At 44.1% G+C, this 22,164-nt stretch overlaps 1 protein-coding gene across 1 annotated transcript; it reads left to right on the forward strand.

Annotated features, from left to right (window-relative positions):
* Positions 1-305: 305 nt before the first annotated feature.
* On the forward strand, positions 306-15,347 carry VSX1 (visual system homeobox 1). The gene is made up of 5 exons (XM_085612061.1): positions 306-713; positions 2,916-2,994; positions 3,208-3,331; positions 10,946-11,126; positions 12,610-15,347. The coding sequence occupies exons 1-5, from the start codon at positions 335-337 to the stop codon at positions 12,873-12,875; spliced, it is 1,029 nt and encodes a 342-aa protein (XP_085468187.1). The 5' UTR covers positions 306-334; the 3' UTR covers positions 12,876-15,347.
* The last annotated feature ends 6,817 nt before the right edge of the window (positions 15,348-22,164 follow it).

The raw sequence follows: 22,164 nt of genomic DNA on the forward strand, positions 1-22,164 counted from the left end.
GTTAAGTGAAATCTGTCATGTGTGCAGAAAACGACCGTCCGAGAGGAGAAGAGAGGAGAGGAGGGGGTGAGGTCGAAGGGGAGGCGGGAAGGTTATTGGATTGTAGCGGGAAATTGGTGGCAATTAATCCTCCGGAATTGGGGACAAGTGGGCGCACACTGCCCCCTTATGCACGCGCGAGGGGTGTGGACGGTGTCACTGAAGTGGGCGGCCACTTGTTGGAGCTTTGGACTTCCCAGGGGATGAGGGAGGAGATAAAAAGCCCCGAGGAGTCCTGGCCCCTTCCATCCTCCGGAGCAGCAGCAAAAAAGGGAAAGTAGTGGCAGCCGTCAGCATGACAGGAAGAGACGAGCTCTGTGATGGAAGCTCCAAAGGGAAGGTGTTGGTGCCCAACGCGGGCAATGAGAGGCCAGTGCGCTGTAGCGGCTTCCGGTCCAAGGGCTTCGCTATTACCGACCTGCTGGGCCTAGAGGCCGACTTCCCGTCCCCTGTGGCGACGGGCCCCGGCTGCGAGGGGCCCGGGGCGGGCATGGGCGGGGTGTCCATGAGCGGCGGCTCCTTGCCCTTGGGGCTGGGATTCCTGTGCGGCTTCGCTGCCCAACAGCACAGCGGCACCCACTGCCTGCTGCCAACACACATGCCATTCCTGCAGCCCCGAGCCGAGCATCATCAGTACATGCACCCGTCGGAAAGGCACAAGGAGAACATCTCTGGTAACATCTTATACATTTGTGTATTTATCTTTTGTAAATAGTTATGACTTTCTGACTCTGAAAATTAACGATATTTAATTAGTTGTCTAATTGCTATTTCGTTAAGTCAATGTATTGGTTTTTTTTCTAATAATTAACACCATTATAAGAAAAATACGAATAATGATAGAGATAATATATTTCAATTATTCGTTTAACTAATAATGTTGCTACTGTTGTTCTTGTTATTATGATTTTTATTGTTACTATGATTACAGTGGTCATGATGTGGATGATAACACCATTATTTTAACATTTTTTTTTCGTTAGTATGTTGTTTTTTTCCTGTAAGGTCGCTAGTTTTCAGAATTATATCCATTTATAAAAAGTATATATTTTTAATTTATCAAGGTTTGAAAATATATTGATTGAGATTTCCTTTATGCATTTCTTCAGCTCTGTGCCAACTGGTTTCTAAAATTATACAAATAAAGAGAATAGTGGATCCCCACTTTCATTTCCCCTTGCCGAGGATCACACGTTTCTTGACACTGCTGATTCCTTGGTTTGGCCAGCCCAGTCCACCTTGTGACTACTTCCTCTCTCGCCTTTTATTAGTACTTACCGTTCGGACACTGTTGTTTTCAGCTGTAACTTTTCCACGTTGCAGCTAGCCGAACCGATACATTCGGTAGATATTTCTAATTTGAACGTCTGATCGTCTTACATGCCATTGGGCCAGTAAGTTTGAGGCTGCCTAAACTGACTTTTTCGAAAATGGCTAAATCGCCATTACCGACCTCCTGGGTCTATAGACCGACTGTGGCAAGTTACCACCGAGGCCCCCGGAGAGACGATTTAAACTTGTGTGGAGCGCAGCTAGCCAAGCCGGCGCGTCAAGCCAAACCGTTATTGATTTAGCCGGATAACGTCGGAAACTCAAACACTTTGAATCCTCGAATTTGCACAAGCACGCGAGAATTCCAATGCAACATAAAACGAAAATGTTACGGAGCCTAATACATATGCGCCAACCAGGTTCTGTCTCGTCGCCTTTTATCAGAGACGAGGTAGTGCGCGCAGTAACGTAGCCACGTTTCTCGCGTTAAAGACGTTTGCTCGTACTCCTTTGGAGTCTCCTCGTGCCCTAGGATCGAGTGACAAATATTCACGGATACTAGCTGGGGAGAAGTAAGCGAGAGACGTGGTGCTGGCGAGGGGCATGTGTTCGGTTCTTTAGTCGTACACGTCTTCTCCCTGGCAAGGGCTGTGCTGCAGCTTCCCTCCCCAGCGCAGGGAGCTGTCCGAAGCCTCTTGGTGCTGAAATCAAGCGGTAGCGTCTGTCCGCTTCCCCCACTCGATAGAAGTTTAGCTAGGGCGATATTTACATATTTTATACAGGCCTACTACCTCTGCAGAGGCGTTGAAGCGAGATTCAGATTTTGGCAGTCTTTGTTTTGGAGCCTGCCCTTACAAAAGTTATTTTACATTATTTTTTTCAATCATGTCAGTAGGGAATTGGGCTGGGAATTGGTGCGATCGGGTTCAGGTGGTTTCTGCTGGATCCAGTTGTCCTAGGGGTGGATTTTGTGCACCAGCGGATGTGATGAGAACACATTTCCCGTTGCTTCCAGCTGCATCTTAACGTTGCTATTGGCGACGAATTGTGTCTGTTGGCACTGCCATTTACCAGAAGAATGCCCATTGTATTTTGTCCTTTTTGAACCTAGTCCAGTGTCCCACATGACGTCATATGCAAACACTAGGTTAGGGAGAAACCACCTGTACCTGAACATCTGTGAATTCAAGCCAGGTGTTTCTGAAGTTTCAGCTGTGCGTTGATTCCCCGTACCAGATTAAATTATCTGTGCACTATTCTTCCCCGGGTCCAGTTGCGCATATTGGACCACACAGAAAACATAATCGTGGTTTTAGAAAGAGTTGATGTGACATCATTGTATTTGCAAAAAAGTGTGTTGCAGCGGTTAGCAAAAAATAGACTAACTCGTGTTCACAGCTTTCCAGCGACACTTGTTTTCCACAAGACATTTGCAAAGGAAATTCACTCAATAAGAAACGCCCACACGCCCTAAACTAGCTCCCGTCCAGGATATGATTTTTTTCTTCTCAAAAATATATGTTTATCGTCTCGTCTTCAGCGATCGCTTATTTAGGCTGCTTCTATTTTTTAATTGATAAACGTGTGTTTTTTTTCGTACACAGATGACGATAGTTTGTCTGGGGATAAGAGCGACCTGAAAACACCCACTTCACAAATAAAGCGAAAGAAGCGACGGCACAGGTGAGTGGCGCTTGGATATCAACTGCCCCCTCTGGACTCTGTGACCTTGTTCATATATTCGTGGGTAAATATCTCGCCCATGATAGTCACCATTGTGTTCCCGATTGGAAGCCAACTGGTTTCTAATGCACGCCCCCCCCCCTCCCCAGAGAATTGGTACTTTGTGTTTTGATATATTCAATACTCACGTTGCTGGGATTTTTTTCTCGGTAGGACCGTGTTTACTGCTCACCAGCTAGAAGAATTAGAAAAGGCTTTCAGTGACGCTCATTACCCGGATGTGTATGCCAGGGAAATGCTGGCCATGAAAACTGAACTTCCGGAAGACAGGATACAGGTGAGTTCGGGGAATGTTGTTAGACACTATTGTTAAATGCACATAGATACACAAACGCGTTCCCACACGCGCTTGCCAACAAAAACACAAACTTTCAGACACGCAGTCACACACACTTAACACATGACGACATTTACAATTGAACACCAAGTCACGCGCGCACATATCACACTATGATACAGACAGACACACAAAAACACAAATTTAACTTGCACATGCAAAACATTCATATTTACAAACACACATCAGAAGGCACATTCATTTGCATACGCACAATCAGACACATACTCCGAAATGCAAACACACGAGCTGACACCGACAGACACCAGCAGCTGAGATAGCACAGTCAGCCATGTTAGTGACATCCAGTGTTATTATGAACACCCCATCTCTTGCTCTCCAGTCAGTGCTTAATTTGTAAAAACAATAAGTGCCAGGGCCCGCGGCAGGAGGCCACCGCAGTCTGTACCACCAATTGCCCCTGCCGGAGCTGCTAATAAACAGTGCCTAATTTGTAAAATATTAAGTGCCAGGGCCCTGACCAGAAGGCCACTGCAGCTTGCACCACACATTGCCCTTGTCCGCTACCAAAACAACTACTAGCCATCTCTCTGGCATGTAAATGCGACAGTTCAGATTATTCCAGGTCCCCAAAGATAAAGGAATGGCTGGGGAGGCAGGGATTAGCAATTGTAACGTATATTGTTTATTCCTAAACTACCGTTGTTCTGCTTATCTCTAAATTAGATGAGCCGCGCCACCATGTGGTAGACTGTTCCAAGTATGGTGCTGATAATGTGGTGCTGGTGCTGGTGCTGAGCATCAGAATCCAATTAAGTGCCGGTGCTGAGTACCAGAAAGCACCGGCTCAAATTAAGCACTGCCAATGAACTACCATCACAGCTACTAACCATAAAACTCTCAAAAGTGTGACATTTCAAACTATTTCAGGCCTTAAAGTGATAAGAATTGGTTGGGCAGGAGCTATTAGTCATTTTCAATCTATAGTGAATTAATAAAGAACTGCCATTCTGCTCATCTCTAAATTTGATAAACAGCGCCACCATCTGGCATACTGCCAGAAGTACTGGTGTTGACAAGTGCCACCCAGTGCCATAATTTAGTAAAAAACAAACATGCCGGGGCGTGGCTTGTTCAGTAAAATGGGGGGGGAATTAGACTTTCTGATTACCATGCTGTCATATAATGTTAAAATACATTATGCGTCATGAAGGGCCCAAAGAGGGGTTTAAGGAACAGCGGAAAGGGAGAAGAATGCAGATTGGTATGAGTATTAAGTGAGAGAAACAGTATGTTCTAAAATAATCAACATTTTTTTTAAGGACTTTCAAAATAGAGATGAGAGAGTGTGTGTGTTTTTGGCAGTGTACATGTGCAAAAATCCAAAGTGAAATCCAATAGACACCTCACCATACCCGACTGAAGGCACCTATACCCAGTTTTCAGAAAATACATTAATAAGGGGGGTAAAGCATCCAAAATGCCGCTCCTGAAGCTATATCCCTGGCCATAGCATTTCAATGCGTGCCAGGGCATTCAGAGTTATGGTACAATGGGTGACTCTGCCCAGCAAGGATGCCACTGCAATGCCTACATTGGTAGGAGAGGACTGAGGAGCAGCAGTTTCACTTAACCTTTTGAGGTGTAACTTCTTTGGGACAGTGTCCTGTGTGAGCACCCTTCCAGATGCCCAGAAGACGATAACACTTTAAACGAGCTGCAAAGCATTTTAACTGTGGAATAGACGGGACCAGTTGGCTTGTAAACCATACAAGAAAATGTACCCTAGAGCATGTTTTTGCCCATGCGGGGGGCCAACCAGGACCCTACACTAAGCAGTGTTACCCCAGAGTTACCCCAAGGCCTTTATAATACAGAAGAAAAAGAGCAACCCATATGTCCATGTGAACTGGGAATTAAATTCGAGATATAATAGAAATTGCTGTTCTGGGTTTAGAGATCCTTCCAAATTGTGATATGGCAAGGATTCTCACCTTTTGGCGCAGATTAGTATCAAATCACCAAATAGTTGAAAACAATAGTCCTTTTTATTCAAAAAAAGTTGAGTTTATTCAGATTTTGATTGTTTGATTGTATACACCGTTTTGTCCTTTCGGTGAGGGATAAGAAAATCAACCACCGTAATACGTGGCCGCGTCTTCTTCCCGAATCGTCATGATTCTAGTGTATCTCGAATTTCACAAATTGCGATATAAGCCCTGATGAAGTTTCAAAAGGTTGTATCTTTGGGGAACGAAACACGTTGGCTGTTTTTATGAACTAATTTTGAAATAAAAGAAGAACTTGATAAAATAACAATGGACTATATGTATTGTGTTTGGTCCACCTCCTATTGATAAACCTATAACAAGTGTTCACATGGAACTTATTTCCAGGAAGATTCTTTAATTTGTTTATGACAGATGTGTTCTGTTTTATTAAGAATTTTTCCTTGTTTGATTACATCTACACAGAATTATTCTGTGACAATAAGAAGTTGTTTTCAGAAATAAGTTCCATGTGAACACTTGTTATACATTTACCCTACGGCCTTTGGCATGTGTCCAAATTAAGAATCATGCAATCCTTGATAAAACCCCCTCTCCTTGGGGACACTCACTGCTCAACAGCTTAGCTGGCTTGCCAAGTCTGTACACATTTTGCTTATTCTCCAAATATGAACTTTATTCAAAACCACGACTAGTCTGTTATAAATGTTGCATAAACATAAGGAGGTAAATAGGCAGGTACACAGTATGTAACACAACATGCATTAGATACTAGCAGGTTCATTGGTTTGCTCAGAGCAAGCCGACCAATCACCTACCACAGAATGCGGTCCATAACTGCTCCAGAATATCTGTCAGACTTCAGCTCATTTTAAGCTCTGGCAATGAGTAGAGATGTAAAGAATACAGGAGGAAACAGGGGCTTAGCTCTCAATGGTGCAGCAGGTGCATTGGTAGCGGTCCCTGGTTATTGTAGCATTTCACTACTTAAACAGAGGCAGGGCCGGACTGGCCATAGTGGACACCGAGCATTTCCCCGGTGGGCCGCCAGGGTGGGGGCCGCTTTTGGACCCCAGGGGGTCCTTTTGTGTTACCGGGGCTGGTTTCGCAGCATAACAGCAATATAGACCCCGTGTAGCTGTGAGACGGAGTGGGGCTTCCAACTAGCAACCCCCCCAGCCGAGAAGTTTGCCAGGGCCGGTTTCGGTTCCCAGTCCGGCCGTGAACAGAGGTCCTGGGATACATTTTCCTTCCTTGCACTAGGGGCCATGCCACCCTTCATTGGTCACGGAAGAGAGGCACAGTAGGCCAGCGCTGTCACATGCCTGTGCTGCTAATACCAGCCCTGAGGCCAGTGAGTGTTATTAATACTTGAAGCTCACCCGCTGAGCTTCGTCGGCCTCCACAGTGGCCACATTAAGATCAGCGAGGGCTAATAATTAGCAAACTGGACTGACTGCATAGTCAGTAATAATACAACACTCTCTTGCATGAGCTATGTACTCATTAACATAGGCACTGGCTGTGTTGGTATGATCATGTGCCTGGATACCTCTCGGGGTGATTAGCGCACTCTACAAATCTCCTATTGATTGATGCTCTGTGCAAAATGTGAGCTGTGCTTGCTATGCTGACACTACTGTTGCATTCCTCGATCCTTTTATACCAACATTTCACTCATGTAGTGTGCCTCATTGAATGGCACCACAATATAGGCCCGAGCTGCTCCCTATAAGAGCGCCTTCAACTTGTGAGTCAATAACAACTGATGGCCAGCAGGGGGTGTCCGTCCCTAACAGATACTAAATTCTATGCATAGTTGAACATGCAATGTCTATTAAAAACAAGTTAATTGAACATATAAAAGAACTTTGTTAGCCTAAGAGTGCTAGTAACAATTATTATCTTAAAATTCAGAGTACAGTATAATTAATATCACACTGAAGAGACCGCCTGGGCACCCGGATTTCAAGGAGGTTTAACTACACTCTGAGGATAAGACCACAATTTATGTTTCTAAAAATCCCTCAAATTCCATGTTACTGTTTCAGACATGGATACTGGACCGAACCAAAAAGCAGAAATAGCAGGGTATCTTGATTATGTATGGTATCATAATATTGGGCTTTAAATATCATTTTATGAATATATTGTATCAAAAATACTGATGACCAAAGTATCAACAGCGTAACAATATATAGGAAATTATAGGTTTGCTACACTTAACGCCACATATATTTACTTAAAAAGTATACATACCTTCCATTTACGTAGACGTGGAGTTAAGGATTGAAACTCTGTGCTTACCAATATATACTTACCTCCAATACATTTTGGGTATCAATATTGTTGCAGCACGATGTTTCTAGAGTCGATATCCTGACATACAAGCGTGAATTTTAGCATCCATATTAATACCCATATGAAAAGCACTGCATGATGAGGCCAACTCTTGTGTGTGTCCTCGGTGGTCCTCAGATGACATTATCGCAACTTTGTTGTTTCTTTAGGGTCTGTGGCCTTGCTGGATAGAAGGAACAGTGAGCTAACACTCTCTGACTTCTCTTTTCCAGAGAAGCCAGAGTGAGGGGTTAAAGTAGGAGGGATAAAGACAATCTCTTGAAAGTTTGTGGTTACCTTTCGATAACCCATCTACTACTTAGGAGCCCTCGTGTTGTTGAGTGTCATATTCTTGGAGAATTGAAAACTCAACAACACAAGAATTCATATATGAAGAGGAGTTGGCCCATCCCATAAGGAGTGCCACCAGAGTTCTCCACAAAAATACAACAAAAAGCCATTAAACAAACCAGGCATTACAGGTTGGATGAGGTGTGGATCAGGCCAGCAACCCAGTTGCGGCCGGCACAGGTAAGAGCGGTGGGGTGGTGGTGGGGAGGGTCGAGGAAGTCGACTTACGAAGGGATGAGTTTAATTAAATTAAAAAACAAATAAAACCACTTACCTTGTGCTTGCCGCATCGTCGACTGGGCAATGCGGTGAGCGCAAGGTAAGTGGTTTTATTTCAAAAAATGTAATTCACCTTATCCTGTTGTATGAAGACTTCCCTGACCCCCACTCCACCCCCCATTCCAACGCGCCGCGCCTAACCGCTCTTACCTGTGCCGGCCGCCACTGTAACAACCTACACCAACTTAAGAGTTCTTAACTCAAAGAGGTGTTCAGGTAATATGTTACAGAGTGCATTGCGTTTGGAGTGTCAAAAACATACAATAGAATGGGACAATATAATTACAGACAACTGTATGAAGTCAAAGGATAACCTAATACAATGAAACCCAAATCCATATCTGCATACAGCTCACTCAGAAAACATGATATTGAGCAATAGTGGTTTATGTGGTGTAAAATCCTGATTATCGACTACTGATTATCGTGGGGCACTAATATTGTATACAGAATATTGCAGAACAAAATATCGATAGGTAAGTATGTACAGATTTTCTTTACCTTACTCCATAACTATGGGGCATATTATCAAGCACGGCGTTAAAATTATCGCCGCTTTAGCGGCAGAAAACTGCCGCTAAAGCGGCGATAATAGAACATGGGCTTCTATTGGAATTCTCTGCGGCATATTATCAAGCCCATTGTCGCCACTTTGCTGCTAAAGCAGCGATAATTTTCAACGCCGTTTCTTGATAATATGCCCCCACGTCCCCTGATGATGTATACATCATCACGGTGCTTAGCTGCAGAGTTAAGAATAGTAAATCCAGGCTTCCCTTTGTGCACTTACTTTTCGATATTTAGTCCCTCTATATTTTGTCCACGATATTCGAGTAACAGAATAGTCTTGTGCTCGATATTCCAGAGCACAGTCAGTTTATGTGACATTGTCTGCAATCACCAAGCACTACTTTCAGGCTGGACGAAAGGCCTTATCATTGCTAGGTGGCAGATTGTGCACAGGTCCTCTGCGCCGACTTAAAGTTGTCCTTAATCAGGGTCTCTACACAGAATTTAGTGGGAGCCTGTACCAGTGTAGCTGCTCAGTACTGTTTTTTTTGGGCAGTAATGCTGTTTTATATGATTTTTGTACTGCCATTTTGTAAATAGTGTGGGATTCCAGTCACATCATGCAGATAAGGCTAGATTATTGAAGAGGAGTGGTGAGGAACAGTATGCTGCCATCGGCCAGCTGCATTTTAAACATATATTCACATGCAACTTTGTGAAGCACCCCAGATTTTACCTTGAAGGTCATCGTTCTATATATTATGTCTTGCCAATGTCTATGATAATGCCATAGCACTTGTTCTAGTCTCCCTATATTTTAAAATGCTTCTGGTGGCAGCCTGTGCACCTGAATCTCCAGGGTAATGTGGTGATCCAAGCCTTGCATCCATGTTTAAGCCACGGACATTCTGCAGTTAGCGGTTCTTAGGTGTATCCCTCTTGACAATGACAAAGCCAACCCACAGCACCTCCATTTTATATCTACTGGTGTGTAAATAAGATTGCATATGCATTAGATCCAGCATGGGGTCCTCTCTCAGCTTCTCCCTCAGCATCTCTCTTAGGGTATGATATACTCTCTCACAAGGGGTTTGATGGTTGGACATAGCCATGCGGGATGGATGAAGGCCCTTGGCTGATTCTCGCATTGTAAGCATTTCGGGCATCTTATTTGGCCAACATTCCACGGCCTCTGTTGATGGGCTTTAATGCTTGCAGGCAATGAAGGACAGCGCCCCTGTGGTCTCTGCTAGGGGTGATGCCAGGTGATGCCTTACCAAGGATGCAAATGACTTTGAAGTTTATATGGTCACGCATTAAGCACCAAACTAAATGGGTTCATATCAGTAGGGGCTGATATCGATTGGGAGTGGTGTGGGTGGGAAGGAAATAAAAAAAAAACCTTACCTGGGCTGGCCGGCCACTGCCTCTCCTCCGTCCTCTTCTTCCTATACCTGCCTGCAGCAGGAAGCAGCAGGAAGCACCATAGCCAATCACAATGCTGCAATGCAGCATTGTGATTGATCTGAGCACCGTGGTTCATCGTTCAGATGGGGAGTGGGAGGCTTTGCATGTTCCTCACAAGGCTGTGTACAGCAAGCCTAGGTAAGTCAGTGGCTCCTGAGAGCCACTGACTTACCTATGACAAATAAAATGATGATAGCGATAGGTTATTATTATTTTGCTTTTCCTTTTGGGCAGTGGGGCGATGCTCCTCTGCCTCAGCAGAGGAACCACTACAGGTTCATATGCTATAAGCAAGGTGCTGTGTCACCTTTCTTCAAGTGTGAGAGAAAGGATGTCATGTTTTGGCGAGCACACTAGGATCCTGCAGCATGAACGCCTCCTAGGTTCACAGCAAGGACACTGGACACCTCTTCCTGTGGCAGAAAGTGAGGGATGTTATTGCCAAGTTTGTAACCAAGACCCAACTTTCTGGGGACATTAAAGAAGCTTCACTGTCAAATGTTGGTTTTGTGTAGGATCAATCATTCTAGTCTTGGGGTATGCAGACTGTATGTATCAGGATGAATCTATGTGCAGAAACCAGTTCCTCCCTTTGACTGGAGGGCGTGCCATGACTGGCTCTTTCTTCTGTCCGCAGGTATGGTTTCAGAACAGAAGAGCAAAGTGGAGGAAGCGCGAGAAGTGCTGGGGCCGGAGCAGTGTCATGGCGGAGTATGGACTGTACGGGGCCATGGTCAGGCACTCCATCCCTCTGCCAGAATCCATCATCAATTCCGCCAAGAGTGGACTGGTGGGCTCCTGCGCCCCCTGGCTGCTTGGTAAGTGAGCGTAGCAGGCCTTCTATGATGCATTCATGGCAATGAGAAGAGATGTGGTGTCCTTGTAAAGTAGAGATCCACAAAGAAAGTCACCATTAAATGTAAAGCTCCCACCTTCTGTGTAAAAGCGGTGCCTTTTTAAAACAGTTTCAGACTTATTGTTACTTAGTTTTAGAAGGGCCAATGCCAAAAAGCAACGGCCAACATCATTATGTTGTGTGTGCAGATGTTGTGACAGTGTGTTCTCTGATAAATAGTGCCTTCCTCAATGCACACGTGTAGGCAGAACTGTTGGTAAACACAGTCTTAGTGGGTTTGGGCCTATAGGTCAAGAGACTAGGGCAGTCAGTGTATCCTGCAGGACGAGGGGCATCCAAGTCTGATATGGTTTGCTTTCCCGCCTTTTCAAAACCCCGCCCCTTCATCTGTATAAGTAAGCATGCACACAACTCAGGGAAGCACTCTCTGACATCTTTTTAAAATCTTATGTATTAAAACAAAATAAGCTGCATTAAACAGTAAACGTAAACCTTCACAGATGTTAGCCCACACTATGAACAAAGGGGTTAAAATGACCAACGAAGCTGCAATGTCAAAAAAAAACGAAACAACGGGTATAGGCAATAACAAACATTACAAGTGTGTGCAGAATTAAAAAAAAAAATAAGTCAAGGCTGCCTGCACAGTTGCACCGTCTAACATGATAATCTCTGTTGGACCATTTACAATGCTGAGCCTTGAAGTCATTTATAGATGAAAAATGCCACTGTGGGTTGGCTTTACTCAGCAGCAAAACATGCAGGGACTATTGACTTTAAAAAAGAGAGAGGAAGGTCAGTTTTGGGGAGATGGAGTAGGTCTTGATTCTAAAATGAAGTGACCTTCAATCAAGTGTTATTGTAGGTCAGGAGCATTAATGTATATAGGAGCTTAGGACCATGCAGTTGGCCTGCGTCTCCTCAAAGGCTTCGCCCTTCTTGCAGCAGGTACTGGTTCCTGCAGTGACTATGTCACCTCAGGAAAATCATTCCCCCCAGTCTTTGCATAATTATGTATTGATAAAGCCTAGAAGGAGTATTTCACCAACATAAGTGATTGCATAACCCCAGATGCAGACTCCTCTCGCAGGGCGGCCCTGCATTCTAGCTGCTAGCACCAAGCCAAGATACTTCCTGTTCTATCTATGTGTAAGTTCAGGAAAGCCACTAAAACTTCATATTTTCTGCTAATTTTTGCTAATTGACAGTAGGCTGTGCTCCATCCTAGCACCAAGAAATCTTTTTTGATGGCTATGCACTTTAGAAATGTTCATGCGTTCATAAAATATCCAAATAGTTTGAATTCTAAGTGAACTTTATAAATTCAATAGAAGCACTTATTCAACAACCATTCCCTGTAGCAGACTGTTAGAAGCCATTGTCCGTTGCCCTGCCTCTGTCAGGCTTCAATGCTTTTTTAACTTGGTTCTTCTTCTGTTTTGAAGGAATGCATAAGAAATCCATGGATGTCTCAAGAAAGCCTGAAAACGAGGACTCAGCGACATCCAGGCTTAAGAGTGAGGAGGAGGAGGACTATAAAATAATCCAAGTGGACTCGCCAAGGAACTCTCAAGAGAGAGACGTTACAGCGGACAGTGCGGAAGACACCGCCATGGACCTCTCGAGCACGGCCAAGCACGACTGCCGGGGCGCTTTCAGGCAAGGCCTCGGCGGCGACAGGCCGCTGGAAGTGACTGACAATGGCCACTGAAGACACTGGGGTGACAAGGGACGGGGCGGGGAATGACTCAGGTGGAAAGGAGTAAAACAGAGTTTTAAAGAGCATGAGGAGAGTATAAAGGCGGCCCGGCTGCAGACAGGCAGACAAAATGCCCTTATTTAGAATTTCCGATAACCTCTTAGATAAATTATGACATTTTCTGAATATTTACTTGCAGGGCGTTTTTACCTCATCAGAGCGCTAAGAAAATAGACCCATGTTAGGTTTCCACGCGAAAAGGCATTATTTCTTCTAAAAAGCACAAGTAACTCAAGTTAGGTAACTAGTATTTTATTTTGTTGTGGACTTGAAAGCAGTAATTCACGCCAATCCAGCCTACAAAGTATAGGCAACACCCCCCCCCCCTGGACTCGTGATGAACGAAGGCTGCTTTAAACCTACACCATCCTGAAGTCCTCCCTTGTTCTGAAATGTTGGGGCAAATCCCTACCCCCTCTCTGCTGCCGCTCCTCCGCCCCCTGTCTCTAGGTTCTCTGGTTGTTGTGCTCCCTCAGTCTACCTCTTTCACTCTTTTGTGCTAGCTATGTCTCTCTCGCTCCGTCTCTCATGCCGTCTCATTCTCTCTCTCTCTTTCTTTCTCTCTCTCCATCTCTCACTCTTTCTCTCTCGCTTTCTCACAAAGCTATGTTACAAAGAAGTGGTTTTGCACTTATAGCTCTTACTTACAAGGTGCTCTTCAAATATTGTACAATAGTTTAACAGGCTCCCTGCTGTACTTTTATAAACCCTCCATTCATTGGGTTACTATCCTGAGTAATTTTAAGAAACTCAATTCACTCTACATATTCAAGAGAACAAAAACAGTCTATTAATTGTACTCAAATGGTTCCACCTCTAAAACATGGTTTGTTTCAACGTTCAATACTTGAATGGCCTCCTTCTCCCATCTCCACTTGGGAGGTGTCGTCCATTTTGAAAATGTGCAGCACTTGTTACTCATGAATGGACCACTGCATCGGTGTTACACCAGCTAGAAAAGAAAAAGCAAACAGAGCACATGTGCTTCGTAAGGGCCATAGGAGGGTGGGTATCTATTTCTAAGCTCCCTCAAGCAGTGAGGATTACTAAATAGTACCGCTTGCACCTTTGAAGTTAGGCGGCTCATGAAAATTCCTACAAGGGCTGTTGAGTCACTTAATTTTGGGCGACAGTGAGAAGTATTACTTTGCTGGCTGGAAAAAGCCTCAATTTGTGACCTAGCTGTTCGCTACCAGTAACTTGTATTGCAAACAGACCTCAGTACAAATAGGTTGGTTTGCAAAATAAGGAACCGGAGGGGGTAGCAGAACAAACTGCTTTAATAATATTCATTAGGCAGGTCTCAAATTGCGACTCCCTTCCAATGGCTGCCTTCACAGGGATGGTGGCCAGCAAGGGACAGCAGGCCGCCATTCCTGTGAAAGGTTTTCAAAATGCATTTTTTGTTTAAAGCAGTCCATGTTTCTTAAAGGAAATTGGGCAACTTTAAAATAAGTTTTTCCATTTTGAAAAAATCTCAGTGAGAGCAAGCTATGGGCTCCTTGTTCCCTTCTTCTTTACCCTGAATCTGCCACCCTAAGTCCCAAAGGAGAAGGGGTCAAATGGGGACCCTTTGCCCATTGCAGATCAGCTGCCATCCCAACTCGCGAGGCGGAAACTGGTCATGGTTCTCAGGTGGAATTACATTTGTAAACCAGTGATAAACAGGATACTGGTTCTCCATTTGTAAGGGACACCCAAAACACGCCCCTTCCAACTTGCAAATTCGTGATCATTTCCAAGAACTATTTAGTGATTGAGAAAAGGTTTTCCAAATTTTGAAATGAGTTAGGCACATGAGAAAAAATGATTTTGCAGGTCGCAATCTCTCTGATTTAGCAAATCTTAGAATTTGTGACAGGTAAAAACCTTTGCTCTGTACCTCAGGCCTGTATTTTCTGTTGCAGCTATTTTCATACATGCATTTTGGAGTGTGGAACCTTATTAAATCCACTCCGATGAGAACAAAAGCCCACACTGTCACTGTTGCTTCTGGGTCTCATGTGGAAGTAGAGATGTTTTTTTTTCTGCACTGGATTCTGTATTGCCTCGTGGACGCGTTACACTGCAAATCCGAGGTACCAACTATGGCTCCTGCATACTAGCGAATGATACTTGTCGTAATGGTTGGTTAAAAAAAATGAACAATATAACACATGTACATATTAAGCCGGGATAAAATGTTTATAATATTATGGGAAACCGCATGGTGGAATATTTTGTAATTATTGATTGTTTGTCAAGCAATGTTCCAATGTCAGGATTGGCTCCTGGCCGTTTTTTAAAAATGATATCTATATAAATATATATTTATGTCCCTAAAGCACTTTAGTCATCTGAATTTTCTGAACATTTCTGTTTTTCTGTTTTGTTTGTCGATTATTTATTGTGAAGCCAAGAATAAAAAGAAATCCATATTTTCGACTATGGTGATTTATTTCTTACTTATTGTCTTCCTATCTTAAGGGTTTGTTTTGTCTCTGACATTGTTCGCTCCTTTACTCTTAAAATATTCAGAATTTTCCCCCTGTTTCCGTCCAATCAGTGTTTAATTTGAGCCGGTGGTTTCCAGTGCTCAGCACCAGCACTTAACCATCAACACCGGCGCTTTTAATGAGCGCCAGTTAATGGCACATTCATTTTGTAAATAGTAAAAATAGTAAATAGTAAATGTGCATTCATTTAGGTAGAGATCAAGTGATTTGGCCAGAATCACAGGATGTTGAGCCAACGCCGAAGACTGCAGCTCTGGCCATTAGGCCACACCCTCGCCCTACTTTAATAGTTAGCAGTTTGTTCTGTTTTTGGTGGCGCTATCATCGGAAATGGGCTGGTGCAAGCTGCCTCCTGACGAGAGCCCTGGCACTAATATTTTCACAAATTAACCACCTCATCCAATACACTGTATACTGCTTCTTTTCAGGCTTCAGGGGGCAGATTTACTAAGGGCTTTCAAGCACTTAACTGGGATTTACGAGGCCACGCAAGGCCACCTTGCATGACCCTGCATGGTTTAGTAAATCCAAAGTAACACTAGGCAGCACATTTTGCTGCCTTTGTGTAACCCTGCGGCACGGAGGTGTTCCATGGGTGGAGTGTGGGCGTTCCCATGCATCCTTCTATGGTTTTTGACAGAATCCCAGATTTATAAAGTTCTGTAAACCTGGGATTGCGGCAAAATGTTGCAGCTCCCCAACCTTGGTGTAACAAGGAGAAATATCTTTATTTCGCCTTGTTATTTCCTCTTTGTATGCAGCTCACATACAAAGAGAAAAATGCCTTCCAGGATTGTTTTTGTGCAGGAATGTGATCTTTCCTGCACAAAATAATCCTGCTTTTAATGCAGGCACCTAGGGTCAGCTTTATCCCAGGTGGCGCCCAGTGTGACAATGTTTGTTGGCGCCCCCCCAAGGATACCTCCTCCACTGATTCCCTCACTAACACTCTTTAACGGTGCCCCTCAAGTCTACATAACTGGTTTGTCTCAGATGCATTAAATTACTTTAATAGGGCCGCCGCCACTCGTACCAATGTAGGGTGTCAAAGCACTTTACATCACACACTACACAGAGACAATCAATCTCATGTGTGTAAATCAGTGTATAGGAAATGCTATATAAGACAGAGGACTACAAGGTGTAGATGTCACATGTCATCCATACTGGTAGACAGTATAGTTCGAGAGTGCTTGGTCTGGAGAATCACAAACTAAGAATTCAAAATGTAACACCATGGTTGGGGGTTCTCTTTAATAATAAGTATTGATTTCTATCCAAATGAACCCTTTTATCGAACATTAGGCTAATGAAAGACTGGGAAAAAAATCATAAGGGTCTCTGACCTTTTCTATAGTGAGTGCAACTTATGTTCAATGAAATGCACCAAGAGCTACTAATATTATTAGTGTTGTATAATAACATTTTTTGTATATGAATATTCATTCAACCAAGCAAAATCTTTCCAAATAAATAAGCTGGGCTGCACACAGGTGAGCTACAGCACCTCACAAGCTACTGGTTGGAGATCCAGTCTAATCCATACCTTGCAGTTTGCATGCAGCTCTCTGATGACAGGTAATAGCTCACAGTTCTATGTTAGGATTGTAACTTATGAACTGCAAGTAACAAGGGAACTCTCAGAAAAATGCAGCAACCTACTGACCTATTTACATCATATGCACTTTGTGATCTGAATGGTACACGTTTTTTGCAGCAGGCATATTAACCCTCTGGGCTACCTTACATTGAGTTAAAACTTCCACCAGACAAACCTTAGATCTCTCTAGTAAGAACATTAATCACCGAAGTTATCTTGAAATTATATATTTATTGTTGCCTGAAAATTGCTAGAGGCCAGGAACGAGCTGCAGGTGCTTTTAAAACCGTAATATACTTAAAACACGATGGCCTCACCCAAACTTGGCGCCTGGTGAGGTGGCACAGTTCACACCATCCTCGAGCCGGCCCTGCAGGCACCCTTGCACCATGGCACAAGTGTGCCTGCATTGGCGCTAGGCTGCAATAAGTGCAACAGCACTAGGAGACAGAAATAATGCACCATATCTTAGAAGGTATGGCACATTTCTGCTCTCTCCCTTTCACGCAACGCAGCGCAGTAATTTATCTTGCTGCATTGCTCAAAATATTGGTAAATCTTCCCCTGATGGTGTTAGTTTGAATATGATTGGTTACCTCCTCTAATGGCATAACATTTATGAAATTATGACAAGGACAAAAAAGAGCCTAGTTCTTTACATGGGTTAGAACAAGCATTTTGAGCTCCTTTCCTAGTGCTTTACCGTAAATCAGCTATGTCAATTATTACGGTAACTTCAGGATTCGTGTAATGTGACACCACTTCCTGGGGACATTTAGGGTCAAATGCCATATGATGACAATTTCTGTGGTGTCAGTAAGGTCAATGGGTGTGTGATAGCACTTCCGCTACCCCTGGCAGTTTGGTGAATTGATGCCCAAGCTTCCACCCAGTCCTTTACATTATCACAATATAAGTTAGAAAACGATCTACAATATGAATAGATAAAATGGGGAGAATAAAGTCATAAGGCAACAGGATAAACAAAACAAAAGCATTTTTTACAATTTTAGATGAAAACGAGGAGAATAGTGAATAGACTAGCTTCACCAGTTTTCCTTTACCCTGCTACAGGGAAAACCTAATTTTCAGCCAGGATTGGTTGGAGTGTCTTTTCATTCATGGCAATCAATCAGATGTCTTAGAATGCATTTGTTTTCTAATGTTTAGATTTAGGGCCTGGTTTTTGGTTTGGTGTGTGGTCTGCCATCCGTATGGCATTACAACTTTTTGCACTCTGCCCCTCACTTATCATAGTTTTGGTACCCTCTCTGTAAAACACCTCAGCTCATCTTCTAGCGCAGAAGAGTTGTAGCCCAGAACAGGGACCTTGTAGCCCTGGTGTGAGGAGGGCACCCTATGGTGAAGCATGTCACCCTTGGGTGAGTGTGGGTTCTTGTCCTAAGAAAGGTCTGTCCCCGCCACAAATAGGGCACACAACAGTTTGACCCTTGCATTGTTACATTACACTTGGAGACCTCCTCCTGTGGTCCCCCCTTTTTTCATGATTAGAATATGTTTTGAGAATGTACTTCCGGTGACTTTAATTACATCTGCGGCCCTCATGGATTACCGCCTGGGCCATAGTTAGAGATCACCGCCGGCATAGCAGTGATCACTAGGCCTTCAGAGAAGTTGCCTTTACAGCATGTGTTCTGAAAGTACTGAAAGTTTTGGGCATCTTTTAGGCAGTTGTGCACCACAGTTTTCGGTTTTCCAAAATGAACTCCCAAAATGAGAGATCGTTTATGAAAAATGAAAAACTACCCCACACCCTTGGCATTTTCTATTAGGGTGTAGGGATCATTTTTCTTTTTTTTCTATCCAGTACTGTCTGTATTTTGCTGGTGTGATGGGCAGAAAAAAACTCATCAGATCATCCACACTAAATAGAACGGGTGGTCCGATGTCTTTACTCCGAGGGGGCATACTCCTTCAGTCTGTCGGAGTAATCTTTCTGATGGCAGAGCCAGAGTCGGTCCTGCCATCGGAGAGATGACTTGCTGACCAACTTAAAAAAGACCTGGTAGACCAAAAGCTTTGCAGACATGGAAATCTGCCATGTTTGTGTCAGAATAGACTGTTGGGCAAATTCTAAAACAGTCCCTAAGTCTTTTGAACAAGTAAAAGAAGATTTGGGACTACCCAAGCTGGAAAGGTTTGGAAACATAGGTAAGGGCTTGGGTATTACAATCATCAGTGAAGATTGATACAACTAGACAATTAGCCCCCTTTGAGAATCTGAAAAAAAAGTTATAGAAGACACATATCTCGTATATAAAAACATATAAATTATTGTTTGAAGGGATTAAATGGACCGGGGTGAGCATAATTAATGTGAGAGAAAGAATTAAACACTGAGGAACGTTGAGTGAAAAGCGTATGAATTACATGCAGGGTAATAACACTTGCAGGGGTAGGAGAGACATGAGTTAAGTTACAATGGTGATGCATTACACTCACAGGACTACAATATAAAATTGCTGGAGCACAGAGAGCTCATCATTCATGTCTTGTGGGAGTGTGGGAAATATGAGTAGATATTGAGAGGAAGTCTACCAGCCATACAAAAAGCAACAGGCATTTATATGGCAGCTGAACATATGATTGAACTACTGGGATATATCCAGTGCTGCAGTTGGAGATCACCATTGTTGGAAAATGATCATCTATGAAGGTTCAACCCAAACATTTGCCTTCTTCCTCCTCTTGTTCTGACTTCATTTTTGTTGGCTTTAGGACTCTGAGCACTGTACCACTGCTAACCAGTGTTAAAGTGCATGTGCTTTCTCCTCTAAACTTGGTAACATTGGCTCATACCCAATTTTGCACATTTAATTTACTTATAAGTCCCTGGTACAGTGCATTACATGTGCCAGGGCCTGTAAATTCAATACTACTAGTGGGCCTTCAGCACTGATTGTGCCACCCACACAAGTAGCACTTGTCTCAGGCATGGCACTGCAGAGCCTGTGTGTGCAGTTTACTCTGCCTTGATGACTTGGCATTTAAATCCCCATGCCAAACCTTGAACTCCCATTTTATTACTTATAAGTCACCCATAAGTTAAGCCCTAGGTAGCACAAAAGGAAGGGTGCTCTGCAATCAGAAGGTGATACATATACTGTTAAGGTTTTGCATGTTCTGGTAGCGAAAAACACCCAAATTCATGTTTCACTACTGTGAGGCCTCCTCCTCTCATCAGTCAACATTGGGAATTCCTTATTACACTTATAAACTGTAATTCCTGATTAAGAAGGAGTACATCTACCGTGTTTCGCATCACTGGAATTTTAATGCTAAATCCTCTTTACTAGTTAAGAAGAATTTATCTCTACCCTTTAAAAATGACACTTTTAGAAAGATTGCATTTTTCTGCTCTTAGCCCTGTGTGCCTGCAGCCGGTCTCCAATACACACCTGGGGTGGGTGACAGCTGGAATTTGTGCATTCCCTCTGGACAGTCACACACAAAGGGAGCTTAGGTATGACTGAGTGGCCATCCACCTCCTGATGGGCCATCCTGGACAGGGTGGAAGAGATGAGCTAACACTTGAACTTGAAAAGGATGTGTCCCATCTCCACACAAAGAGCTGCATACCCCTCCCCTCTGTAGTGAGTCTGTAGCCAAAGGTGGAAGGAAGGGCCTCTGTGCGCTTCGAAGCCCAACTGGATATAAATACTGGGTCTCTAAACCCACTAAATCAGGCACTATTGGACCTGTGATGAACTCTGACAGGAGAAAGGACTGCTGTGCTGCTACAAGCACTGCCACCCTGCTGGACTTCTGCTCTGTAAGAACTGCATATCTGCTGTGCTGCCCTGCTACCCTCTGCCCTGCTGAGGAAGGTCAGGACTGATCTCACTTAAAACCAGAGTGACTCCATGCCCCCTGTTTTAAGTCTCAGGGACATCAAAGACTTCTCATCCACCTTCAACAGGACCTGCACTTTGCTTGCTGCAAATCCTGCCCTGCCAAGTGGTGCCAATCCAGTCCAGCGGGTATAAAGTGCTGCAACTGTTAAGAAAACCATGCATCGACCATGTTGCACCGATCGGAACCGGTGTCTCTCTCTCGCTGCCTCGCTGCCAATGCATCGCCACTGCTGTATGAACCACAGACCTTGCATTGCCGACTGTGCAATGCATTGCCTCCAGTTCTCAACACACTGCCTACATCCTGCAGATCAATGACGATGCATCTACGATTTGCGCTGCTCGACGACGACGCATCGCCTTGGATCCAGAGGTTCAACGCCAACGCATCTCCTTTTTGCTTCTCGCATCTCAACCCCGTCAACGATGCATCCCAGGTACTTTTCCGCATGCCAATGCTGGTCCCTGTATCCGACCTGCGCTCTGTCGTGGTCAGCCTGAACTTTTGGTTTTATCCCGGTGAAGCGCAACCAGATGTCCCCGGTTGGCGCTTTAAGCTTTTAAGTACTACATTTTCTTTTTTTCTTTAAAAACTCATAACTCCGGGTATACACATTGGACTCTTGTTGTTTTGGTCTTGTTTGTTCATAAAAATATGAGCTATTTTTAGGTCTCGTCTAGGCAGCGCGCATGCGCTGTCCTTCCGAGACATCAAGTAATCTATATCAGGGGTGAAACTCCGCCTTTTGCCGGGGAATTTCTCCTGCCGCTTGCCATTTGTACACACTGGCATTGCTTTTCTTAGAGGACTTATTATTGGCTGTGGCTGTAGATCCGATGCGTCACTTCTGTTTATTCCAGAAGCAGCACCGCCTAACTACAGTTTTCGTCTACTCTTGTGGTTAATGTGTGTCCGTGGGGAACTTTCTTAACCATCCACTGACCGAGAAGCCCGCACCCAGGGTTCCGCATACACCTCCTGGTGTGCGCAAGTCCATTCCAATGCAGTAGTCATGGAAGCTGCTTCAAACAAGGACAGCAGCTCAGAGGGAACACACCATCACCGTGTTGGCTGAAATCCTGAAGGAGTACTCCGATGCAGCTGCAGTACTTGCAGGATGAGCAGGAAAGTGCAGGTGGGCTCCACTGCCCTTGCTGCCTCCATAGCAGCCAACACTACACCGTGCCCAACAGCGCTTTATAGTTTGCTCTCCCTGCTATGGACACAATGCAGGGTTTGCAGACCAGGAGCATAAGCAGTGGAGGGGATC

The sequence above is a fragment of the Triturus cristatus genome, chromosome 6 (genome assembly GCF_964204655.1).
Source record: "Triturus cristatus chromosome 6, aTriCri1.1, whole genome shotgun sequence".
Lineage (NCBI taxonomy): Eukaryota > Metazoa > Chordata > Amphibia > Caudata > Salamandridae > Triturus > Triturus cristatus.

What these genes read in the sequence shown, in the direction of transcription:
- VSX1 (XM_085612061.1), top strand. Translation starts at nt 335, where the DNA reads ATGACAGGAAGAGACGAGCTCTGTGATGGAAGCTCCAAAGGGAAGGTG. An exon ending in GCACAAGGAGAACATCTCTG is followed by an intron (nt 714 to 2,915) that starts GTAACATCTTAT and finishes TTTCGTACACAG; the next exon opens with ATGACGATAGTTTGTCTGGG. An exon ending in CGAAAGAAGCGACGGCACAG is followed by an intron (nt 2,995 to 3,207) that starts GTGAGTGGCGCT and finishes TTTTCTCGGTAG; the next exon opens with GACCGTGTTTACTGCTCACC.